The sequence below is a fragment of the Apium graveolens genome, chromosome 4 (assembly GCF_009905375.1).
Source record: "Apium graveolens cultivar Ventura chromosome 4, ASM990537v1, whole genome shotgun sequence".
NCBI classification, from domain to species: domain Eukaryota; kingdom Viridiplantae; phylum Streptophyta; class Magnoliopsida; order Apiales; family Apiaceae; genus Apium; species Apium graveolens.
The window spans coordinates 9054698-9076532 of record NC_133650.1 but is presented as its reverse complement, the minus strand read 5'-3'; the positions used below and the strand labels follow the sequence as shown (position 1 = coordinate 9076532).

General features: G+C 32.9%; 2 protein-coding genes and 1 pseudogene across 2 annotated transcripts; 2 read left to right on the top strand and 1 right to left on the bottom strand.

The window, feature by feature from the left end:
* Positions 1–894: 894 nt before the first annotated feature.
* Positions 895–3012, bottom strand: LOC141716645 (uncharacterized). The gene is made up of 2 exons (XM_074518837.1): positions 2760–3012; positions 895–1517 (listed from the first exon to the last, which is right to left on the bottom strand). The coding sequence occupies exons 1-2, from the start codon at positions 2898–2900 to the stop codon at positions 1275–1277; spliced, it is 384 nt and encodes a 127-aa protein (XP_074374938.1). The 5' UTR covers positions 2901–3012; the 3' UTR covers positions 895–1274.
* A 3279-nt stretch (positions 3013–6291) lies between these two features.
* Positions 6292–9345, top strand: LOC141717682 (uncharacterized; annotated as a pseudogene).
* A 5515-nt stretch (positions 9346–14860) lies between these two features.
* Positions 14861–21614, top strand: LOC141717681 (pentatricopeptide repeat-containing protein At1g74850, chloroplastic). Its single transcript, XM_074519855.1, is given in 5 exon segments — positions 14861–16337; positions 16339–16922; positions 19635–19949; positions 20061–20168; positions 20901–21614. Coding segments are annotated over 5 exon segments (2595 nt in total). The 5' UTR covers positions 14861–15086; the 3' UTR covers positions 21238–21614.
* Positions 21615–21835: the final 221 nt, after the last annotated feature.

The following is a 21835-nucleotide window of genomic DNA, read 5'->3' as shown; positions in this document are numbered from 1 at the left end:
TGTTCTCTACTGACTTGGGAGTACTATTATATGCTAAAACTACAGTCCTACACCAGGAGTCTCCTGTATCTTGCAGAACAATTTATCAGGAATTATCTTGTTTAATGCGGGTTCTTTCTTCCTGTACATGTGGTATTATTGAGGTTGTTTTTAACATCAAGCGATTAGTCTGAACTTCATAGCGCCGCCTAATAATTTTTTCTCCCTTGCTTGTATGGAGTATAGAAGGTAACTCAGGCACGGTGCCATACAAATTCCTGATGTGAATAGCATCGTCAGAGCACTTAAATATGAATTCAGCTTCAGCTATATGCAAGCCTCTAGTCTCTGAAAAAAAACTGTTTATATATTAACCACCAAAATTTCAATATTATTAAAATAGAGGTCACTGAAAACAAGAAACAGTTGGAAAAAATCAGGTGGGATGGTGGGATTTAGGGATTCTCCCCTAAAAAGAGAAAGGTTGCTGCTTCAGATTTACAATATCATCCGTAAACTCAAGGCATCTACTTCATAGTAAATCAGTAGGGAATTAAATTTTCATTCCATGGTTCTATTGTCTTTGGAACAGAAAAATTAGGACTGAATTCAGATGGTGATTTAAATTATTTTCATATATATTAAATACAAATTTCTTAAGCTTGTTTATGATGCATGGTTTAACACTTAAGTATACATATCTTTCTGAAAAATGTTTGAGTGACATGTGAAATCGCGATAGCCAAGAAAGCATCAAGCAAAATTAATGCTAACCTATGCTGAAGTGTAATACCTTGTAAGATTATTTTGCATATTAATCTTTCAAGAACATGCACATCTGACATCCCTATTATTTGTGCAATCCAAAGTAAATCACCACAATATTAAGTCTTGAAAACGAAAAAACCGCAGAGCATGTTAAATGTTATGGATCAACAAAAAGAAAGAAATATACAGCCCCTAAATTATTATTTTTTAAATTCACCACTTGTAAGCCGATAAGGCCATAACTATAAATACATAACCTAGAGTATAAATATATAGATTACTTCTCATAAAGTACAATGAGAACACAAACGTAAATTGCCAACCTGACGAACAACCTCTATCTCACTGCCTACTGCTTACTAAATATGATTCAGCTAGCAACCCAGACTACTCTTACTCTGTAATTCCAGAATGGCTCCATATAAATTCCTCATCTGAATGGCTTCCCCAGAGGACTTAAGGTATTCGGTCCCTTGATTTAGATATAAATTCTCCTTGTTAGAAGCTACAAAAGAATCTTTCTCTAATCATAAAGTATGGCAATGAAGTGACTGAGATTGTCTATTATCCTTAAATGCTTCGTTCAACGTGGCATTTTTATGTTTGTCCAAGTGCTGCACGTCATTCCTACTCTTCCTCTCACATATATCTTGCACATGTCTTAGCTCTTCTCTGAGCTCGGTCACTACATCCTCTGCTTCATGAAGCTGTTCTTCAAGTTCGTTAATCTTTTGTTGTTGATTCCAGGATGTCATCTTTGCTTCACTAATCTGCAAGTATGATACAGTCGGTCAGTACTGTAAAATTGCATTCCTAAGGAAATCTCTAGACAGAAACTGAACACCAACACAAAGAGCAGATGACCCTCTTGAATAATAAATACAACAACCATAATCCAATTGTTGTTAATTAAACCTTTCCACGGTACTCGAGAATGTTCTATAGTTAAATGACAAGAAACGTGTCAGATGATGATTTGTTTATTATCTGTATATTATAAGAAATAAAATTTATTTAAGCTGGTTCAAAATCTTGAAATCGCTATCGACAAAATAAGCAACAATCAAGATCAATATCTAACCTATTCTGATGTGCTAGCCAAATTAAATTACACGGTATTCAGTAAAAATTGAAAAAACCACAGAACATGTTAATATGTTATGGATGCAACAGAAAGAAAGATATATGAAGCATTTCACTAAATTTTGTTGCAACCTTTAATGTATACCACTTGTAAATCGGATAAATATATACAAACATGCACACATTTCTATTTAGTTACATACAAAGCCTCATGAAACTTTAACAACCAACCATAATTTGAACTCTAGTGGTGTGGCACAAGTCATAAAAATTGCAACAAAACTTGTGTAATTTACCAATTTTAATCAATGTTACTCAGACTCTTCATTTAACCTTCGAATACCCGTGTCGGACACTCGACACTGGACATGGACAATCAGACTTGGACACTTATTTTAGGCTAAAAACATGGATATTTTTCAAAATGCTTCCGTATCCAATACTCGGACACCTATCTGTGTCAGACACTTCTATCATAGATATTAAAATATCTAACATTTTATGAAAAAACTAAACTCAAAAGATCTACTATGCTATGTGATATCCATACATTAGGAGCAAATGAATAAATTGCCACAGGTTCCCACAAAAACCTAGCCAGAAATTCAATCAAATTAGTAAAAGAAGCACGAGGGGCACAAAATTTAGCATAATCAATGCCGCCTAATAGAAAACTTAGATCATAGAATCATAAAAAACCAACAAAAAACATGCATATGATGTATACATTTATATTAAAAAAAATGACTTTGCCAATATGTATCACCCTTCCAAAAGTTCTCAACCAACATAATAAAAATTGGATTTCTTATACAAAGTGTAACTACATCACAAAACAATCCAGAATCCAGATACACATAACTAAACACTAAAACAAGAATATATACATTATTCCTATACATAAAAGATCAATATTAAACCCTTTATACCTTATCATCCATCATCTTCTTCAGCCTAACCATCATCTGAACCGCCTCATATTTCGTAACTTGCAGTTCATGTTCCAATCGTTGAACTTTCGTCTCCACAGCCATTACTTCTGCATCTGCTTCTTTTGAAGCATTGACCATCTTATCAGCATAAGCCTTATGCAAGTCCTGTAATCCCTGCAAAAAAACCAAGAAATTATATAAACACACATATATATCCAGTATATATGGAGCTTTCAGACATAAAATCAAAAGTAACCCCTTTTAAAAAGTTTCAATTTTTTCTTTAAAGAAGTGCTTAAATACAAGAAACAGTGGAAAAAATAGGTCGCCTAAAAAAACCTAAAAAAAGTGACTAAACACACATGCGTGGTCCATCTGGAAAATTTTAAAATAAGTAATTTATAAATTAAAATTAATAAGTTGCTTAAAAGTGATAAGTAGATAAATATATATAAGTTATGTAAATGTTTTGTTAATTTTACTTATAAGTTAATTTTGTTTACTTAAATGAACTAAAATAAATAATTTTTTAATATGATTATCTTAATTTATGATTTTTAAATTAACTTAACATTTAAAAACATATATTTAAAAGCTAAAATTAGTAAAAAGGTGAAAAATCAAAATAAGTTGACCTTCAACTTATGAATTTATAGATGGACAAACAGTATTTACAACCTTATAAACCAAAAGTAGCTTATAAGGTAGAAGACAAACAGGCCCGCAATCATTTAAGCACCAATAGAGCCTTCACAGAGAAGATCAGAAGTAATCCCAGTTAAAAAGTTTCATTTTTTTAATAAGAAGTGCTTAAATAAAAGAAAACCCAAAAAAATAACTAAAAACACATATGCAATCATTTAAGCACCAATTGAGTATTCAGACAGAAGCTCAGAAGTAACCTCATTTGAAAAGTTTCAATTTTTTTAATAAAGAAGTGCTTAAATAGTACAAGAAACAGCTAAAATTAGGTTGTGATGGTGGTGAAATGAGGGGGATTTAGGGATAGGTTATGGTAATAAGGTTGCAAGAATTTATTACCCATCCCCTACAAAGTATCCGACCGTTTCCATCTTTGAAATCCGATTTATTTTTACGAATTTTTCTTTATTGCAGTATATATAATAATTTATTAAAATACTAAATTAATTTAAAAATGAATAATTATAGAAATTATGATATAATAAATATATATTTGTTAATAAATAACTAATATAATTATAATAATATATTAAATATAATTTAATATTATAATACATCCGATTTTTACTCCGATTCATCCCCGATTTTCAATTAATCCTAAATCGGTAGCTCGACCGATCTTCTCCGATTCCCGATTTTTAATATTTTTTTGTGAAAAGCTGTGTTGTTTTCAGATGAGTGTTGTCGCCTATTTAAGGAATTGTAGATGAGTGTTGTCGCCAATTTAAGGAAATGTAATTATTGTAAAGACGTCGTAATATATCGCCCTTAAATATGATTATATACTTTCTACCTTTTTAGCTATCATATTTTTTTAATTGATCAAATTAATCAATTTTTGATGAAAAATAAACATTATTTTTATATTTTTTTAAAAACTGGAATTTATATATTAAAATAGATTAAATTTACTTTACAATAATATAACTTTTTTTATTTTTTTCAATTATAAAATCTTATAAAATAAAATGTAATAATGTATACAGTTCAATCTATACTATTATATTAAAGACCAAATAATGAAAATTTGGTCGATAGTCGGTCTGATCACCGTAAATATAATAATATTTAAAATAAAATACTCGCATAAGTAAATTAATATTAACAATATAATTATAAAAACACAAATAAAATTATAATAGGTCTAATGATCTTGGTTTAAACAAAATAATATATAATATTCAATTGTACCAGGTTATCAAAATTATACTATTATCCAATCTTAAAATTAAAAAAATAAATAAAGTACGTACAGTTAGTTGGATTTGTAGTCTCGGGTTAAAACAAAACAAAGAAGACTAATAAAAATTTGAATGGAAAGTCATTTGATTAATATAATGTCATTAGGCTAAAATAAAATAATATTTTAAGGAATTTCGTTTGGTCGATTTTATGTCACTAGGCTAAAACAAAATTATATATATTATCCATTCTGTTTAAAATTAAATAATATTCATTTCGGGCTAAAATAAAATTAAACATAGAACTAAATATAATTAGCTGAATTTATTTGATATAACGGGATTGAAACTAAAATCAAAATTTGTTATTTCGGGATTGAAACTAAAATCAAAATTTGTTATTTCATGTTATGTTAAATACAATAGTAAATACTACCGATCTGCCTAAAAAAATATTTTATTAAACTGAGCTAAAAAAATTAAAATGTAATATGTTGATCGACATAATGTCATCAGGCTAAAATAAAATATATTATTTATTCATTTTAAAATAAAATAATATTCACCTGGGCTAAAATAATATTATAAACAAACTAAATGTAATTAGGCGATTGATATAACATGTTTGATGCTAAAATAAAAAAATATTTATTATTGATCTATGCTAAAATTAAAGTTAAATTCAAACTTAAGATAATTTGACCGATGTCAAAATAAAAATAAAGTCTACATAATTTGTTGACAGTAATGACCTAATAACTATGTAAAATATTGAAAGTTTGAGTACAATATTTGAATCTATATTATTATATATTTTCTTTAATTTCTAAAATATCTATATTATTTAATAAAATGAAAATATAGATGATTTCTTAGTGAGTATAATTAGGTCGGATTAAAATAAATCAAAATATGCTATTGATCTGGGTTAAAAAAAATTATACAATTGATTCATGATAAATCAAAATTAAAATAAGAAATTAACTAGACCAGTTAAATTAAAATAATATGTACTTTTATTCTGATTAACATAAATTTTTACCATTGATACATAAATTTTTATTGTTGACCTGGGTTTGAACAAATTAAACTAAAATAAATCTGCCTTTTGTAAACACACCTATAAATATTAATAAAACTATATCTTAATCACTAACATTTTTTTAAAATTAAAATATTATTAACTTATACATGTATATATTTAAAATTTTATATTAAATTTAAAAATTATATAATATTTAAAACAAATTCGTGCAAGGGTTTTAGGCCAGTAATATAATAAAACAAAATGAAATAATATCGTGTTCCAACCATTTTTTTAAGGTTTTCTCTTTGAAATGTCTCTCATCAAATCATTTACATTTCAAAACTTATCAAAAATAATCAATAGATCTTACCACTTTCCCACTTTTATTCCTTTTTCAAACTTCTATTTAAGTTATTTTTATTGCAATATCTCCCTTTTATATATCAAAAATGAATCTTACCACTTTCCCACTTTTATTCCTTTTTCAAATTTCTATTTAAATTATTTTTATTGCAATATCTCCCTTTTATATATTAAAAATGAATGGGCTGCCCATTTCACCGCTTTTCTTTATCTTTTTCAATGTTTTGTGCTCAAAAATTGATCAGGACGGATGGAGTTGTAAACTCTTGTTTTGAGTTGAGACGGCCATGTAAAACAAAATGTATACAGCAACTTTGGACAACTTTGGTCTTGATAGTTAGAGGATTACGAGGCAAACAACAAGTGAAGTGTTGAAAAAATGTGATACAGGGGGAACAGAAATTGAAAAACAATGACGAAGCGAGCTTTCATTAATCCTATGAGGCCTTTATTTCTTTCACATTCACCTCAACCACTAAAAAAAGCTCATCTTGCTTCGTTTCAATTTCATTCGCATTTTCTTCTATTCTCCACTAATCCTAATCCCTTTAATTCCAAACCCCATTTTCCTTTTTCCTCTGATCCCACAAATGCTCGACTTCAACGTTTACTACTCCACAAATCCAAGGTTGGTTTCGATAAACTCGACGACGCTCTTGTTGTGTTTGATCAAATGCTCCACACAAAACCTCTGCTTCCTGTTATCAACTTCGCTCAGCTGCTAGCTGCCCTTGTCAAAATGAAGCAATATATCAGTAGCAGTTTCCGTGTTTAGGGATATGTGTATTAAGGCCATCCCTGTTGATGTATTTACATTTAATACCATCATTAACTGTTTTTGTCATTTGAATCATGTCAATTTTGCCTTCTCTTTGTTGGCTGCAATCATCAAGCGCGGTTTCGTTCCTGATGTGGTTACTTATACCACTCTCATCAGGGGCCTCATTTCTCAAGATAACCCCGTGGAGGCTCAGCTTTTGTTTACAAACCTCGTCAGGTTTAAACTCATTCAGCCAATGTTATTACCTATAACACCATTATTGACGGCATCTGCAAGAGTGGTCATCCCTCTGCGGCTGTTAAGTTGTTCAGGTATATGGACAAGAAAGGTTGCAAGCCTGATACAGTAACTTATAACACAATCATTCACTGTTTGTGTAAATGTAGATTAGTCGATCAAGCATTGGGTCTCCTCCGTCAAATGACAAAGAAAGGTTTACTGCCAAATGTTATAACCTATAGCTCTTTAATCCAAGGCCTGTGTGACTTTAATCGATGGCAGGATGTTAAAGGATTGTTAAGAGAGATGGATATTAGTAACATCTCTCCTGATGTGCATACTTTCAGTATTTTGGTTGATGCATATGGCAAAGAAGGAATGATTAAAGATGCACAGGATATGATAGAGTTAATGATTCAAAGGGGCCACTGTCCTAATGTAGTCACTTACAATTCACTCATGGATGGATACTGCTTGCGGGGAGAAGTTGACGAGGCTTTGGCAGTGCTCCAAACCATGAAGACAAGGGGAGTAGTTCCCAATATCCGTACCTATAATATTCTAATCAATGGTTATTGCAAGAAGTTGAAAGTGGACAGAGCAATAGATCTCTTTCAACAATTGCCCCATAAAGGTTTGTCACCGACTATTGAGACTTACAGTACTATTTTGCAAGGTTATTTTCTTACAGGCAGACATGTGGAGGCACGTAAATTTTTTAAGGAGAAGATGATGCTAAATAAGGGTCTCAAAATAGATATGGCGACATGCCATATCATGTTGGATGGACTCTTTAAAAATCGATTCATGGATGAAGCAATGTCATTTTTTCATCTAATGCAATGCAATGGGCTACCTCCCCATATTCACACTTACAATATCCTGATTAATGGATTGTGCAAGAATGAAAATTTTGAGAAGGCAAAAAAAAATTTTGAGAGCCTTCCTTTAAAAGATTTGCGACCTAATGTAAGGACATACAATATGATGATCCAAGGATTTTGTCAAGAAGCTTTACTCGCTGAAGCAAATAAACTATTGTTGGAAATGGAAGCCAATGATTGCTGTCCAGATAATGTTACCTACAACACACTTATCCGAGGTTGCTTTCACAATAAGAAGTACAGTGAAGCCAGTGCACTCTTTGATCAGATGTGTGGTCGTCGTTTCTTAGCAGATGCATATACCATAGCCATGTTACGGGACTTGCTTGCATCAGAAAAACAGGATCCTGCTATTATTGCTTTGAGTAAGAAGTTCTTTACATAGTTATTTGGAGGTTATGTACGTAATGATTTTGTAGTTGTACTAATTTGGATCAATTTCTGCATTTCTGGAAATTACTAAGCTCACCCTCTCTCTGGTTATTGTTAATCTTAATAAAGTAGATTACAAATTTGCTTAAATTATGTTCTATGAGATAATAAAACTTAAAGATAAAATCTGATTAAAGTAGACAACTTGCTTCGCTGCTATCTTCTTAGCAAGTGTATTTGCCACCTTTATATGCATTAAAATTGAAGGTGCTCCTTCTTGATGTAGTTACTTTAAGTTCACTACATATATGGGAAAGACTAAGCTCACCCTCTTTTTGTTTTTTGTTAAAGTCTTAGGAGAATAGATTACAATTATTATGAGATTTTTTTTTATAAAATGATATAAACTTAAAAGATTGAATGTTGTATAAATTATAAAAAACACGACAGCAGTATGGGAATCCATGAAACACACAGCCAATATAGCCTATAAAAATACAAAAACCTCCATAGTTTGAGAAGTGTGCTAGTGATGGCTGAAGCTACTCTTTCAAGTCTCGACTCAATTTGTACACTGGGATACATTTACCACTCTCATGATATATGATGTGCTGAATTCAGAATTGACCTGAATTTCTTTCTGTAGTTAGTTAGAGTTCATCTGTTTAATTTGACGTTGCATGGTTCCTTGTTTTGATGTTGTATAAGCACACAAATTGACATTCCGCATTGGTTGTTTTGTGTTTTAGTTGTAGCACAAAATTACGAATTCTCATCCTAATTAGATTAGAAGGTTATGTTATGATGTTTATATATGTCTTCATGGATCATGATATTGATAGGGGTTCCATGCTTCCACATTAACTTTATAATAAAAAGTCCACTTTTACTTGTATTAGGCAAAACTTAGCAGGAGATAAACTAAATTAGCATGGATTTCGTCAATAGCAGATGCAGAGGGCTCTTTACATCATTCGACTTACTCCAATTACTAGATATTTTTACTGTAAATTGCTCAATTAGAGCAGACCAACGGTGCAAATCTATTCCTACAAATAAATTATTTCCTGCAATCATGCAGAATTAACAAAGATCTTTGGGAAGTTAGGAATTGTTATGGTTTGAGGACACAATTTTCCTGAAATTGCCATGCACATGGTTGAAGGTCAGAAAAGTGTATCTTCTCAACTGACACCCTGCCTTGTTTTTGGCCTGATGTCAAGGCATACACAAAGATTTTGCCAAGGGGCTAGTCGGCAAAGCAAGTATAAAGAAGCAGGTGTACTCATTTCTGAGATGCATGTCCATGGCTTCTCAACAAAGGTTGGAATCTAGCACCTTCTCCCCCCAAGTATATAACTGAGTAGCCTAATTCTCATTTAAATGCTATTTCAAACACAAATCCAAATCCAAACCCTAACTTTATCTTCTAGCTACTCAGAGTCTACATACTCTTGTTACATACTACAGATGTCTCTTGTTTCAAACCAATATTGTTGAAATCTACGATTTTCAGATTCAATATTGTTAAAACTTCCTTGAGAACAAATAGTTCTCCAGTTGCACACTAGGTGTTTGTTTTAAGCTTCAAAGGTCATCATCCAACAATTCTTTTACTACAAAGGATACCCAATGTTTGTTGAAATTCTGACAGAAATGTCATTGGGCCTGCTTGGGTCATCTTAAAAAATGTAAATTATGACTTAAAATTAAGAAGTTAAATCGAGAAGTGTTATATAAGTAATATAAATATCGTAACTTATGAATATCGTAATTTATAAGTTATTTTGACGTTTGAATAATTTTATGTATAAATAACTTATAAGTTGATAATGTGTTTGGTAATTATAACTTATAAGTTATAATTTTATTGAAACAAAATTAAAATGTAAATTAAAAATTGTATGAATTAATAATTTTAATATATGAATATAAAAAAACAAGAATATTGATCTCGGGATAAAACTATATTATATAAACTATTCATCTCGACAAAAATAAAATTATATCATTGATTCAGTCTAAAAAATAAAATTTAATTAATTAGAATATTTGGAACACCGATATAATTTAAAGTATTTTTGAAGAACGTGATTTAATGAATTGATTTATTATTGAATTTTCAAAACAATAACTATTAATTTATTTTTTAAATTTATAAGACCACCAGCTAGAATTGTTAATACATGGGGTCTCTAATCTCTATTAGAAGAGGCTTAGCAGCAAAATGAGAAGTTGAAAGTTCTACCCACCAACTTTCATTTTTTCGGCATATAAGTTTTCAATTGCAGCATCTACTTTTCTAGCATATGCTTTTGGTAGTGTTATTTCGGGAGCCAATTTTTAACTTTCACAATAAATTTATATTAAAAAGATAATTTTAATTCGCTTATTATTGTGCTAAAATGGGGGTATTTTTGTCTTTTCAATAATTCTTGCTCTGTAACTTAAAATTTTGTTCCGGAAATAAAATTTGCCATGCTTTTCTATATATTAAATAGCAATTAAGGACAAAATGAGTTATTTTAATGGTTGGGCAGTTACAAATTTATCTTTTTATTTTACAAAAATTACACAAATGTCATCCTTATAGCTTATGATAAAAATAGATAGTACTTGTGTAAACACAAAGAATTGAACCCCCGACCTCTAATTGATAAAGTGCAAATAATATTATTGTAGCATTATTGTACTAAATAAATCGTTAAGCTTACTTTAAAAACTTTATTAGGTAAATCACATCATCTTTTTTTATCATATTCTTTTTTATTATTTCAACTTTTGAGTAAATAAAATGTTATTTTATATTATTTATTTAATTCTGCTTTTTTAGTTGCCGTAATTTTACTATTACACTTGACTTTGAAAATATGTCCAAAATACACCACTTTCAAACTTCAACCTCCCAAAATATCCAAATGTGCGAGTACTGCCCAAAGTTTCCATAGAATACGCATTTAAGGAATGCCTATTCAAGTTTCTAAAATTTAATAAAGAATATTGATGTTGAACATGTGTATTCACTTTTGTTTTTAAGAAGAATGCGCATGTTCAACATACGTTTTCACAAAAAAAAATGTGAATACGCATGTTCAACATGCGCATTCTTTTTTAATTTTTGAAAATTCGAATACGCATCCTTCGCATACGTGTTCAGTCGGTAATTTGGGCAGAACATCCAACCAAATGGTATTTTGGGCATTTCTCCCCAAATTGTGGGTATTTTGGTTTTTCACCCCTTTACTTTTTACGATTAAATAAATATTAATTATATTTTAATTTTTTTTGTACATATTATCTTTCTTATTTACCTTTGAATCAGTCAATTATTGACCGGGATGTAAAATAAGGCGGAACCAAAACATCATTGTGCTCAAGTTTCAAATCAATTTTTTGTACATTTTCAGGTTTGGTTTTACTATCATTTTATTCGAATATAAGACAATCTTATATATTACAATTCGGTTTTAAATTAAATATTAGTCGGTATCATATTCTTTTTGTCCTAACTTGATCGTTTATGATCCATCCAACCTGGCCAATTATGAATCAACTAATATATAGTATTATTTTATAAGGAGAAGTAAACACATGGTAAGACATGTATTTGTATATACGGGGTAAGTGCATACATTGATGGAGGCACTATTAGTATCCGGTACCAACATTAGAAGGCAGACCTGTATAGTCCTTGAACCTGGATGGAACTACCTTAGTTCTGACTGGTTGAGTAGGCAAGAAGATGATCTGAGTAGTTTCATCAAGAGCCTGACTGAACAGAGTTAGGAACCTCATGAGAAGATGTAGGAACAAAGTCACAGATTACAGTTAGGACAGTTGTATCATGACCAATATCAAAAGAAACATGTGGGAAGTACAATGGAGAATCAGACATGGAAGTAGTCTCAATTGTAATAAGAATAAAAGTTTTAGAAGTCTGAGAAATTGTTTGAAAAGGAAATATGTTTTCAACAAACACTACATCTCTAGATATATAACATCTTTTGGTATCAAGGTGCATAACTCTGTACCCTTTCTGGCCAAAAGGGTAGCCAAGAAATTTGCATTTAAGACCCCTAGAATTGAACTTGACACTGGGATCGGAAGTATCAGTAATGTAGCACAAACAACCAAATACTTTGAGATATTGATAATCAGGAAGCTTATTGTATAGCAATTTATATGGTGATTTGAAATGCAACTGTTGAACATGTAACATATTGATCAGATGGACAGCAGTAAGATGTATTCTCCCCAGGATTGTTTAGGAAGAGAAGCTTGTAGCATAAGAGATATAACTACATTTAGAATATGTTGATGCTTCCTTTCGACTACCCCATTCTGTTGAGGCGTGTAAGGACAAAGGTATGATGGATAATGCCTTGAGAAGCAAGAAATGTTTGAAGAGTACTGTTTATAAATTAAGTACCATTATCAGACCTAAGGGTCTTGACATTGGCTTTAAACTGATTTTTTACTAATACAATAAAATTTTGTAATAACAGAGGCACTTGAGATTTATCAGACACCAAAAATACCCAAGTACATTTTGAATACTCTTCAACTATAGTAAGAAATCGATTACACTTTTCATGAGTGCTTTGTTTATAGGGCCCCCACAAGTCACAGTGAATAAGATCAAACATATTATATGTATTATTATTAGAAGAAGGAAATGGTAATCTATCATGTTTGGCACTTAGACATACATCACATGTGGTAAAAGAAGATGTATTTACAACTAGAATAACAGAAAGCTTATTAAGAATAAGAGTAGCTGGATAACCAAGTCTGGTATGCCAGATATGGGCCTCCAAGGAAGGTTCAACATGAATTCTGGCACATTGATTACTCTAAGCAGTTGAGAGTATGTAGAGACTAGCATCTGCTCTACCAATCTCTACCATCTGATTCTGGGAATGGTCCTGAAAAAAACAGGATTTGTTGGAGAATAAAACAGAGACAGAAGAATTTGTTGTCAGTTTGGATATGAAAATGAGATTACATTAAAATGAAGGTACACACAAGACTTCAGTAAGGACAATTTGAGTGGACAAAACCCCATCACTAATATGTGTAATTGGGGCTATAGTACCATTAGGTAAATGTAGAGCATAATTAAGAATTTAGAATTATGAAGTAAAGAAGCATTAGACACAATGTGATCAGTGGCTCCTGAGTCTATTATCTAAGTAATAGAAGACTTTATTTGCACATTGTAGGCATTATGAGAGGAGGAGACACTACAGATAGTACCTGACAGATGTGAAGAGCTCCATGGACTAATATTTTTTATACTTGATTGAATCATCTTAGCAATCTGCTCACACTAAGCATCAGAGAAGATGTGTTGCGTAGATGCATCATTGTAATTACTAGACTTAGTAGTTATTTGAACATCTGCTGGAACAGTCACTTGAGCAGCCTTTTATACTACATTGCCACCAGTTCTGAGTTTAGGCTTAGGTTTACCATATAGCCTATGCCAGTCTGGATAACTATGGAGAAAGAAACACTTATCCTGGGAGTGGCCAGGGTTATGGCAGTAGTGGCATATCTCAGAGGGTTCCATAACTTTCTTAAGATTGATTTGAGTTGCTTGCTTAGTCCTCTGATGTGAAAACTTGACATTCATAGCCATGTTGTCAACAACAACACCAGGAGGAGAAGCTCTTTGATTTTTCTCTCGAAGCAAAAGTGAAGTAGGCTTAACTCAAGGTTGGTAAGGGTTGCATCATGAGCATTTGACCCCTTATACTCGTAAACACATCATTAAGCCCCATAAAAAACTGACTGCGATTGTTAAACTGTTCATAATTAAACTTCCAGTTTTCCATTAACACCACAAGTACAAGAATTTTGAGGACAGATGCACTTAGGAATAGAAGATAAAACATTCAATTCATCCGTGAGAGTTCTCAGCTTGGTGAAATAGATTTTGATAGACATTGATCCTTGAATAAGAGCCGTTAACTCTTTCTTGAGTTGAAATATTCTAGGGACATTTTCTTGAGAAAATCTAATTGATAGATCATCTTGAATCTCTTGAACAGTATTGAAATAAACAACACTATCTCAAATATCACTTGATATTTAATTTAACAACCATGACAACACCATATATTTACAACGATGCCAAAAAGCATACGTAGAAGTTTTACTGGCAAAAGATGTATACTAACATAATTTATTAATTCTTACGAATGTACTATTGTGAACATATATCAATCACTCGTGCTCATATGCGTAAACAAATAATATTCATCCATTAGGCTACAACATAAATATATCATCAACAATTACAGCGAAGACATTCTCAATTAGCATAATTTAGAGTATTCTCGTGCAATACAGTTTCAATTAGTAAAATATGGAGCATCCTCACACATTGCATGAGACTTAAAGGTAGTTAAAATTAAAAATATCAATCACACTTTAAATAAAGTAATTCACATAACCGTGAGTAGTTTTTTCCTTATCCCGGGATCTTGTGCTTCTCTAATCCACAAATCAGTTAATCATTCAGACAGTTAAGTGTACTTTAAAGCGCCAAACTTAAGTTTGTTATCCACAACTCACAAACATCATAAACCCACTGTACTTTCCATCTTCAACATCTCACTTTCAAATTCACCCCTCTCTTTAAACACACACACACACACACACATTTTTTCTACTTTTACTACAAAACACACACACACTCTCAAACACACTTATCTTCTTCACCTTCAAAAACCCTAAATTCAAAACCCCCAAACACAATTCTACTCACATGCTCACCAAAATTCAACAATTATGACCAAAATGACCCTCACACACCACTCTCTCCCTCCTATCTTCTTCTTCTTCCCTGCTAAAACCCTAATTAAAACCCCTTTTTTCCCTATCAAGAAACCATCTTTCTCGAAAAATCGAAGACTTTTACTCATCTCTCCACCTTCAGTCAAAGCAAAAGGCCGTGGCGAGCTCATTCTTGGAAACCCTTCAGTCACTGTCGAAAAGGGTAAGTATACTTATGATGTTGAGACCCTTATTGATAAGCTTTCTAGTTTGCCTCCACGCGGTAGCATTGCTCGTTGTCTCGATGCGTTTAAGAACAAGCTTAGTTTGAATGATTTTGCTCAGGTTTTTAAGGAATTCGCGCATCGTGGTGATTGGCAAAGGTCTTTAAGGTTGTTTAAGTATATGCAGAGGCAAATTTGGTGTAAGCCGAATGAGCATATCTATACGATTATAATTGGGGTTTTGGGAAGGGAGGGTCTTTTAGATAAGTGTTCTGAGGTGTTTGATGAAATGCCTGGTCAAGGTGTGGCGAGGAGCGTTTTCTCGTACACGTCGATAATTAATGCCTATGGGAGGAATGGGAAGTATGAGGCTTCTTTAGAGCTTTTGAATAGGATGAAGAAAGAAAAAGTGTTGCCAAATATTTTGACTTATAATACTGTGATTAATTCTTGTGCTAGAGGTGGGTATGAATGGGAAGGGTTGTTGAGTTTGTTTGCAGAAATGAGACATGATGGTATTCAACCGGATCTTGTTACGTATAATACGTTGCTTAGTGCTTGTGCTAATAGGGGTTTAGATGATGAGGCAGAAATGGTGTTTAGGACTATGAATGATGGCGGTATAGTGCCTGATATTACTACTTATAGTTATTTGGTAGAGACTTTTGGTAAATTGGGTAAACTTGAAAAGGTTTCTGAGCTTCTTATGGATATGGAGTCTAGTGGGAACTTGCCTGATATAACGTCTTATAATGTGTTACTAGAGGCATATGCAGATTTGGGTTCAATTAACGGAGCTATGGGTGTGTTTAAGCAGATGCAGGGAGCTGGGTGCATGCCTAATGCTGCGACATATAGTATTTTATTGAATTTATACGGGAAGAATGGAAGGTACGATGAGGTCCGTGAATTGTTTCTTGACATGAAAGTGAGCAATACAGAGCCGGATGCGACCACTTATAATATACTCATTCAGGTCTTTGGAGAAGGTGGGTATTTTAAGGAGGTGGTGACTTTGTTCCATGATATGTTGGAAGAAAACTGTTGAGCCAAACATGGAAACTTATGAAGGGTTAATATTCGCTTGTGGAAAAGGAGGGCTTTACGAAGACGCCAATAAGGTGTTGCTTGATATGAATGAGAAAGGATTGGTCCCTAGTTCGAAGGCTTATACTGGGGTTATCGAAGCTTATGGACAAGCTGCATTGTACGAGGAAACTATTGTTGCTTTCAATACAATGAATGAAGTAGGGGGTAGAGCTACCATTGAAACTTACAATTCTTTGATTCATGTGTTTTCAAGGGGGGGACTTTACAAGGAGTCCGAAGCAATCTTCTCTAGGATGGTTGAGAACGGTGTTAAAAAGAGTACTGATTCATTCAACGGTGTAATTGAAGGATTTAGACAGGGAGGGCAATATGAAGCGGCTATAAAAGCATATGTTGACATGGAAAAGGCAAGATGCGAACCTGACGAACGAACCCTTGAGGCAGTTTTAAGCGTTTACTGTTTCGCAGGTTTGGTTGATGAGAGTGAGGAGCAGTTCCGTGAAATTAAAGAATCCGGAATATTGCCCACTGTTATGTGCTACTGCATGATGATAGCCATTTATGCTAGGAATGACAGGTTGGTTTCATTTGGCTACATAATATGCGTTTATTCAGAAATTTGTCTGATAATGTTTTTATTGTCAACTACTCATGTCAACTTTAAGCCATTCACTGACCGTTTCACTTACATAATCTTCATGCAAATATGCAGTAGTGATACACAGAATTCATCTGTTATGCTTGTTTTTTATAATGACTTAAGGCTAATTATTAATCATAAGAATTAAATCACAAAGTTAACCTGTAACAACTCTAGCATGTAAGACTTTACGTTTGTAACAGAGAAAGCTTCCACAGAAAAAATAAACAAGCGCGAAATAAAGTTGGTCTGTATGTAAAATGTGCTGGGCTGTTGGTGAACCTTAATAATTGCTGTAGCTCATTTTTTAATCCCCAGTTATGAAAAATGTTAATTATTCCTTTCTAGGACATAAGGTAGAGTAAGTTCAGTCCTTCTTTTCTATATGGTGTCGGCTAGTGGCTTGCTATATTAAACAAACTTGATAATTTTTATTGCTTTATTTCTACAGCAAATAAGTGATACACAGAATTCATCTGTAATGCTTATTTTTTATAATGACTTAAGGCTAATTATTTATCACAAGAATTACATCGCAAAATTAACCTGTAACAACTCTAGCATGTAAGACTTTACGTCTGTAACATAGAAAGCTTCCACAGAAAAAATATACAAGTAAGCGCGAAAGAAAGTTGGTCTGTATGTATAATGTGCTGGGCTGTTGGTGAACCTTAATAATTGCTGTAGCTCATTTCTTAATCCCCAGTTATGAATTATGTTAGTTATTCCTTTCTAGGACATAAGGTAGAGTAAGTTCAATCCTTCTTTTCTCTATGGTGTCAGCTAGTGGCTTGCTAAATTAAACAACCTTGATAATTCTTATTGATTTATTTCTAAAAGACAAAGCCTTCTCTTTTTTAATTGGGAAGAAAGATCGTTTATTTGAATATAGAAACATGTCTAAATAAGCTACTGAAACTCTAAGTTGTAAACAACTAAAGATATGCTAACATTTGGTAGTCTCGGCAACATTTGACATCTCTGGTTGCTATTTCCTGGTGGCTATTTCCATAAGAGCAAGTCCAATGCAAGATGCAAAATAGCTTAGCTATTGCTATAATTTGGCACAAAAAAGTCTTTTTGTTGTTCAAATAGAACTTCAACTCCAATGCTAGTTGCATTTGGCATCCAAATAATTCCAAATTTAACTATTTTTTTCCCTCTGTCCTAAATTTATTTAAATTTCACCACCATGCATGTCATTTATGGTTTACTTGATGATGTGGTATGGATGCATAAATGCATCCTTGATTTTAAATTTAGAACCAAGTATGCATTTATGCATATTTGCATCCAAGTATAGGACCCCTTTCGAGTTGAAGTTTTTAGCATTTGGTTTCAAATAATAGAAATGGCACCACTTATAGCATTGCATTGGACTTGCTCTAATGGAGAGTGATTAATCTTGTTCTTAGTGTTCAAACTCATCCAAGTATATTTGGAAGATGCAAAGAATTTTTTTAGTTTAGTTGGAAAATACAGAGAAGTTAGTTTTTAAGGCCACAGTTCAACTTTCAAAAAGTTTGTGTTTCCAAATCCAGTTACCACTACACCAGGAAATAATATTCTTAGTAAGTAAATATGAGTTAGCTGTAGATTAAGCTCATTAACTGCAATGAAAATTGTTAAAGTTTGACTTGGGTACTTGCTAGCTTCAATTTGTTTTTTGCAACTTTGGAGCAAATGTGTGATTTAGCTGAAAGTTTGTTTTCCTTTTTTGCTCTTTTTTATGAATTAATGTAAAGTATCAGAATGTATTGAAAATCATTTTTTTCTTTAAATTTAATGCTCAAATCTGTACAACTAGCACAAGCATATATGAATTTTGACGTAAAGATCTTTAACCTAATATGCTCCAAAACTTTGTACATTGGGTTTTAGTAGGAAATTAGCATCTATTTTGGTCATTAGTCACACATGAAATACTGCTGTAGTCTTGAGTTCCCCAGGAATGTTTTTAGAGAACTAAAATCTTAAATTGCTTTCTGAAAACCACTCTAGTCCCCTCTGATTACCTCTACCTGCTCACCGTAACCACTCTTTCTTCTCACCCCCTCATTTGTGTAAAATCAATTGAGCTCGACACATTCAATCTGTATTTCCCTGTGCTGTTCAAATCTTGAAGAAATTAACTATGACATTCTTACTACTAGAAAGTCACGGACCGGGTCGTTAGATATTCAGGGGGAGTGGGGGTTCTTCTGAATTTTTTATATTTTGATTTACCTCTCTCTTCTAAAAGTATGTTACTATTGTACTGACCTGGCACATAATTAAGTTACAATTACATCAAGTTAGGTCTTAATCCAGAGTCCATTCTTCCAATTGCTACAATATTAGGACGACATAAATGTTGATGCATTGAGCAATGAAGTCGGCTGGTCAGTCCATTTACATTTGTAGACCCAGTTAATACAACTTAGATTATTAAATCTACATTATTTGTGCTTGCTGCCGATTTAGAAGTTGTATCAACAGCTAAACCTAGATTTCGCAACCCTACAATCATTTACTGGGTGCGAAAAGTCAAAGTCGTTATTATGAAAAACCAAGTGGTTACGTGTCTCTAACAGAATTAAATTTTGACGTATTGTATCACTGACGTAAAAGGGAATGTTAGATCATCATCAGAGTTATCCTTGTTTTCAGGTGGGACAGTGTATCAGAGTTGTTGGATGAGATGCTAACACACAAGGTATCAAATGTCCACCAAGTGATTGGCCAGATGATTAAAGGAGATTATGATGATGATTCTAACTGGCAAATGGTAGAGTATGTGTTTGACAAACTCAAAACTGAGGGGTGTGGTTTGGGGTTGAGGTTTTACAACACACTTTTGGAGGCACTTTGGTGGCTAGGCCAGAAGGAACGAGCTTCAAGAGTGTTAATTGAAGCAACCAAGCGAGGCCTATTTCCTGAACTCTTTCGTAGCAACAAGCTTGTATGGTCCGTGGACGTACATAGGTAATGCTGGATCTATTTGTTAAACATTCTTCTCTGTATATGAAAGGAAACTTGACTCTGAGTATGCAACAATGATATGGCCCCTCATATCTAGTGTTTTGACCATCGCAGGATGTCACCTGGTGGTGCTTGCGCAGCAATGTCAGTTTGGGTGAACAACATGGTTAAAATGTTTTCTAGTGGGGAGGATCTTCCTCAACTGGCAACCGTTGTAGTGGTGTAAGTTTTATTCTTCTCAATGGTACATTTCATATAATTCCTGTCCTTTTTCTTGTTTTACCCTGTATCATCGGTATGAATAGAGAAACTGTTCCTTGATTTTCTTAGTCTGGTATTATTCCAGGAACTTTTATTTAAATCATCAGGTTCAACGCTACTATGAAGTCAATAAAGCTTTCACTTAGGTAACCATATTGATTAAAAATACAAATTAGATAACCAAAAAAATTTACGGCCAGTTTAGTGCGTTAGATGATTGATGTTAACAAAACTCAGTTACTATTTATACTTTTATAAAGAATAACAATTTTTAAGACTTGAGCAAGGTATTAATATTTTGCTTAAAATTATTATTTACATGAATCTTTATAGTATGTTTTTTATGCGGGGTCTACCATTAAACAAAGTTTAAGGCTTCAAGTTTTGGTTGAGACAGCTCAGCTAGGGTTCGATGCTCTAGTTTTCTTTTTCTTCTTTCTTGCTGTTTTAGTTAATTCATGAATTAAATCCCTAGTTGAGGTGGTTATTTCTGGCTCTAGGTTTGGTTTTATGCCCTGTTTGTCACCAGGTATAGGCCATTTGGCTATGTAATCTACTATGTTTGCAGAAGTAGTGGAGAACTTGTAAACTTTTCACTTCATTAAAATATTTAGATATGGGTTAAATGCTGTTGTTGGTCTGGGGAAGGCAGTTTATTTTACCGTTATATATTTACTTTTGGTTGTGAAGCAGACGGGGCCAGATGGAAAAGAGTTCAATTACACGAGATTTTCCAATTGCGAAGACTGCCTATTCTTTTCTGAGGGATAACGTGTCATCTTCCTTTGTTTATCCTGGGTGGAACAAAGGGCGTATTATCTGTCAGCGGCCTCAGCTTAAGCGTATTTTATCCGGTAAGGACTTACCTCTAGGAGTCATCAAAGGTGAAGATATAATAGCCCTAAGCAACTCCCCTTTTCCTTCGGAAAGAAGAGAACCCCTAGGTAACAACCACCAAAGTCAAAATGGGAGCGTCGAGACAGAACCAAATAATAGAAACCAGTCAGAGCTAATTACGAGTGGAGTTTAGGTCAAGAAGCCAATGGCAATTTAGCAATCAGCGGTTATGTTTGATACTGGAGTGTTTTACCCCAGCCAGTTGAATGGAGCCAAATTGTGATACTCTACGCTGTTACTGGGCAAGTGCGGAATGAGTTCATGATATCTGTCAGAGCTGAAAAATGATTACACTGGCGTTCATTGTTTTAACCCCTGTGTAGCCTAGTCGGGGTTGTGACCTACTGGTGAATCAAGCCAATTTTGATCTCTGGCTTCATCTCAGGTTAAGAATGCAGTGGTGATAAGGATTTGTTGTTGTAGAGTCCAATAAGAACGATGTCATGTATAGATGTACTTTGTTCTGTACAAGATTTAAGTAGTTTAAAAGGCAGATAGGGCTGTTATTGATAGATCATCCATATATTAGAAAGACCATAAAATGATTTAAACCGAACCGTGAATTTTGCTTTGAAAATTTGATCATCTTCAAGAACAAAAAACTTGTAGAGTTCGCCAGAAACCAACAAGCTTGCCATCTCTTGCAGTATTGATATTATAATCAAATTTCATAAAATTTATGTTGTAACTTATTAATATTAATATTTACTTACCTTTTATATTGTAACAAA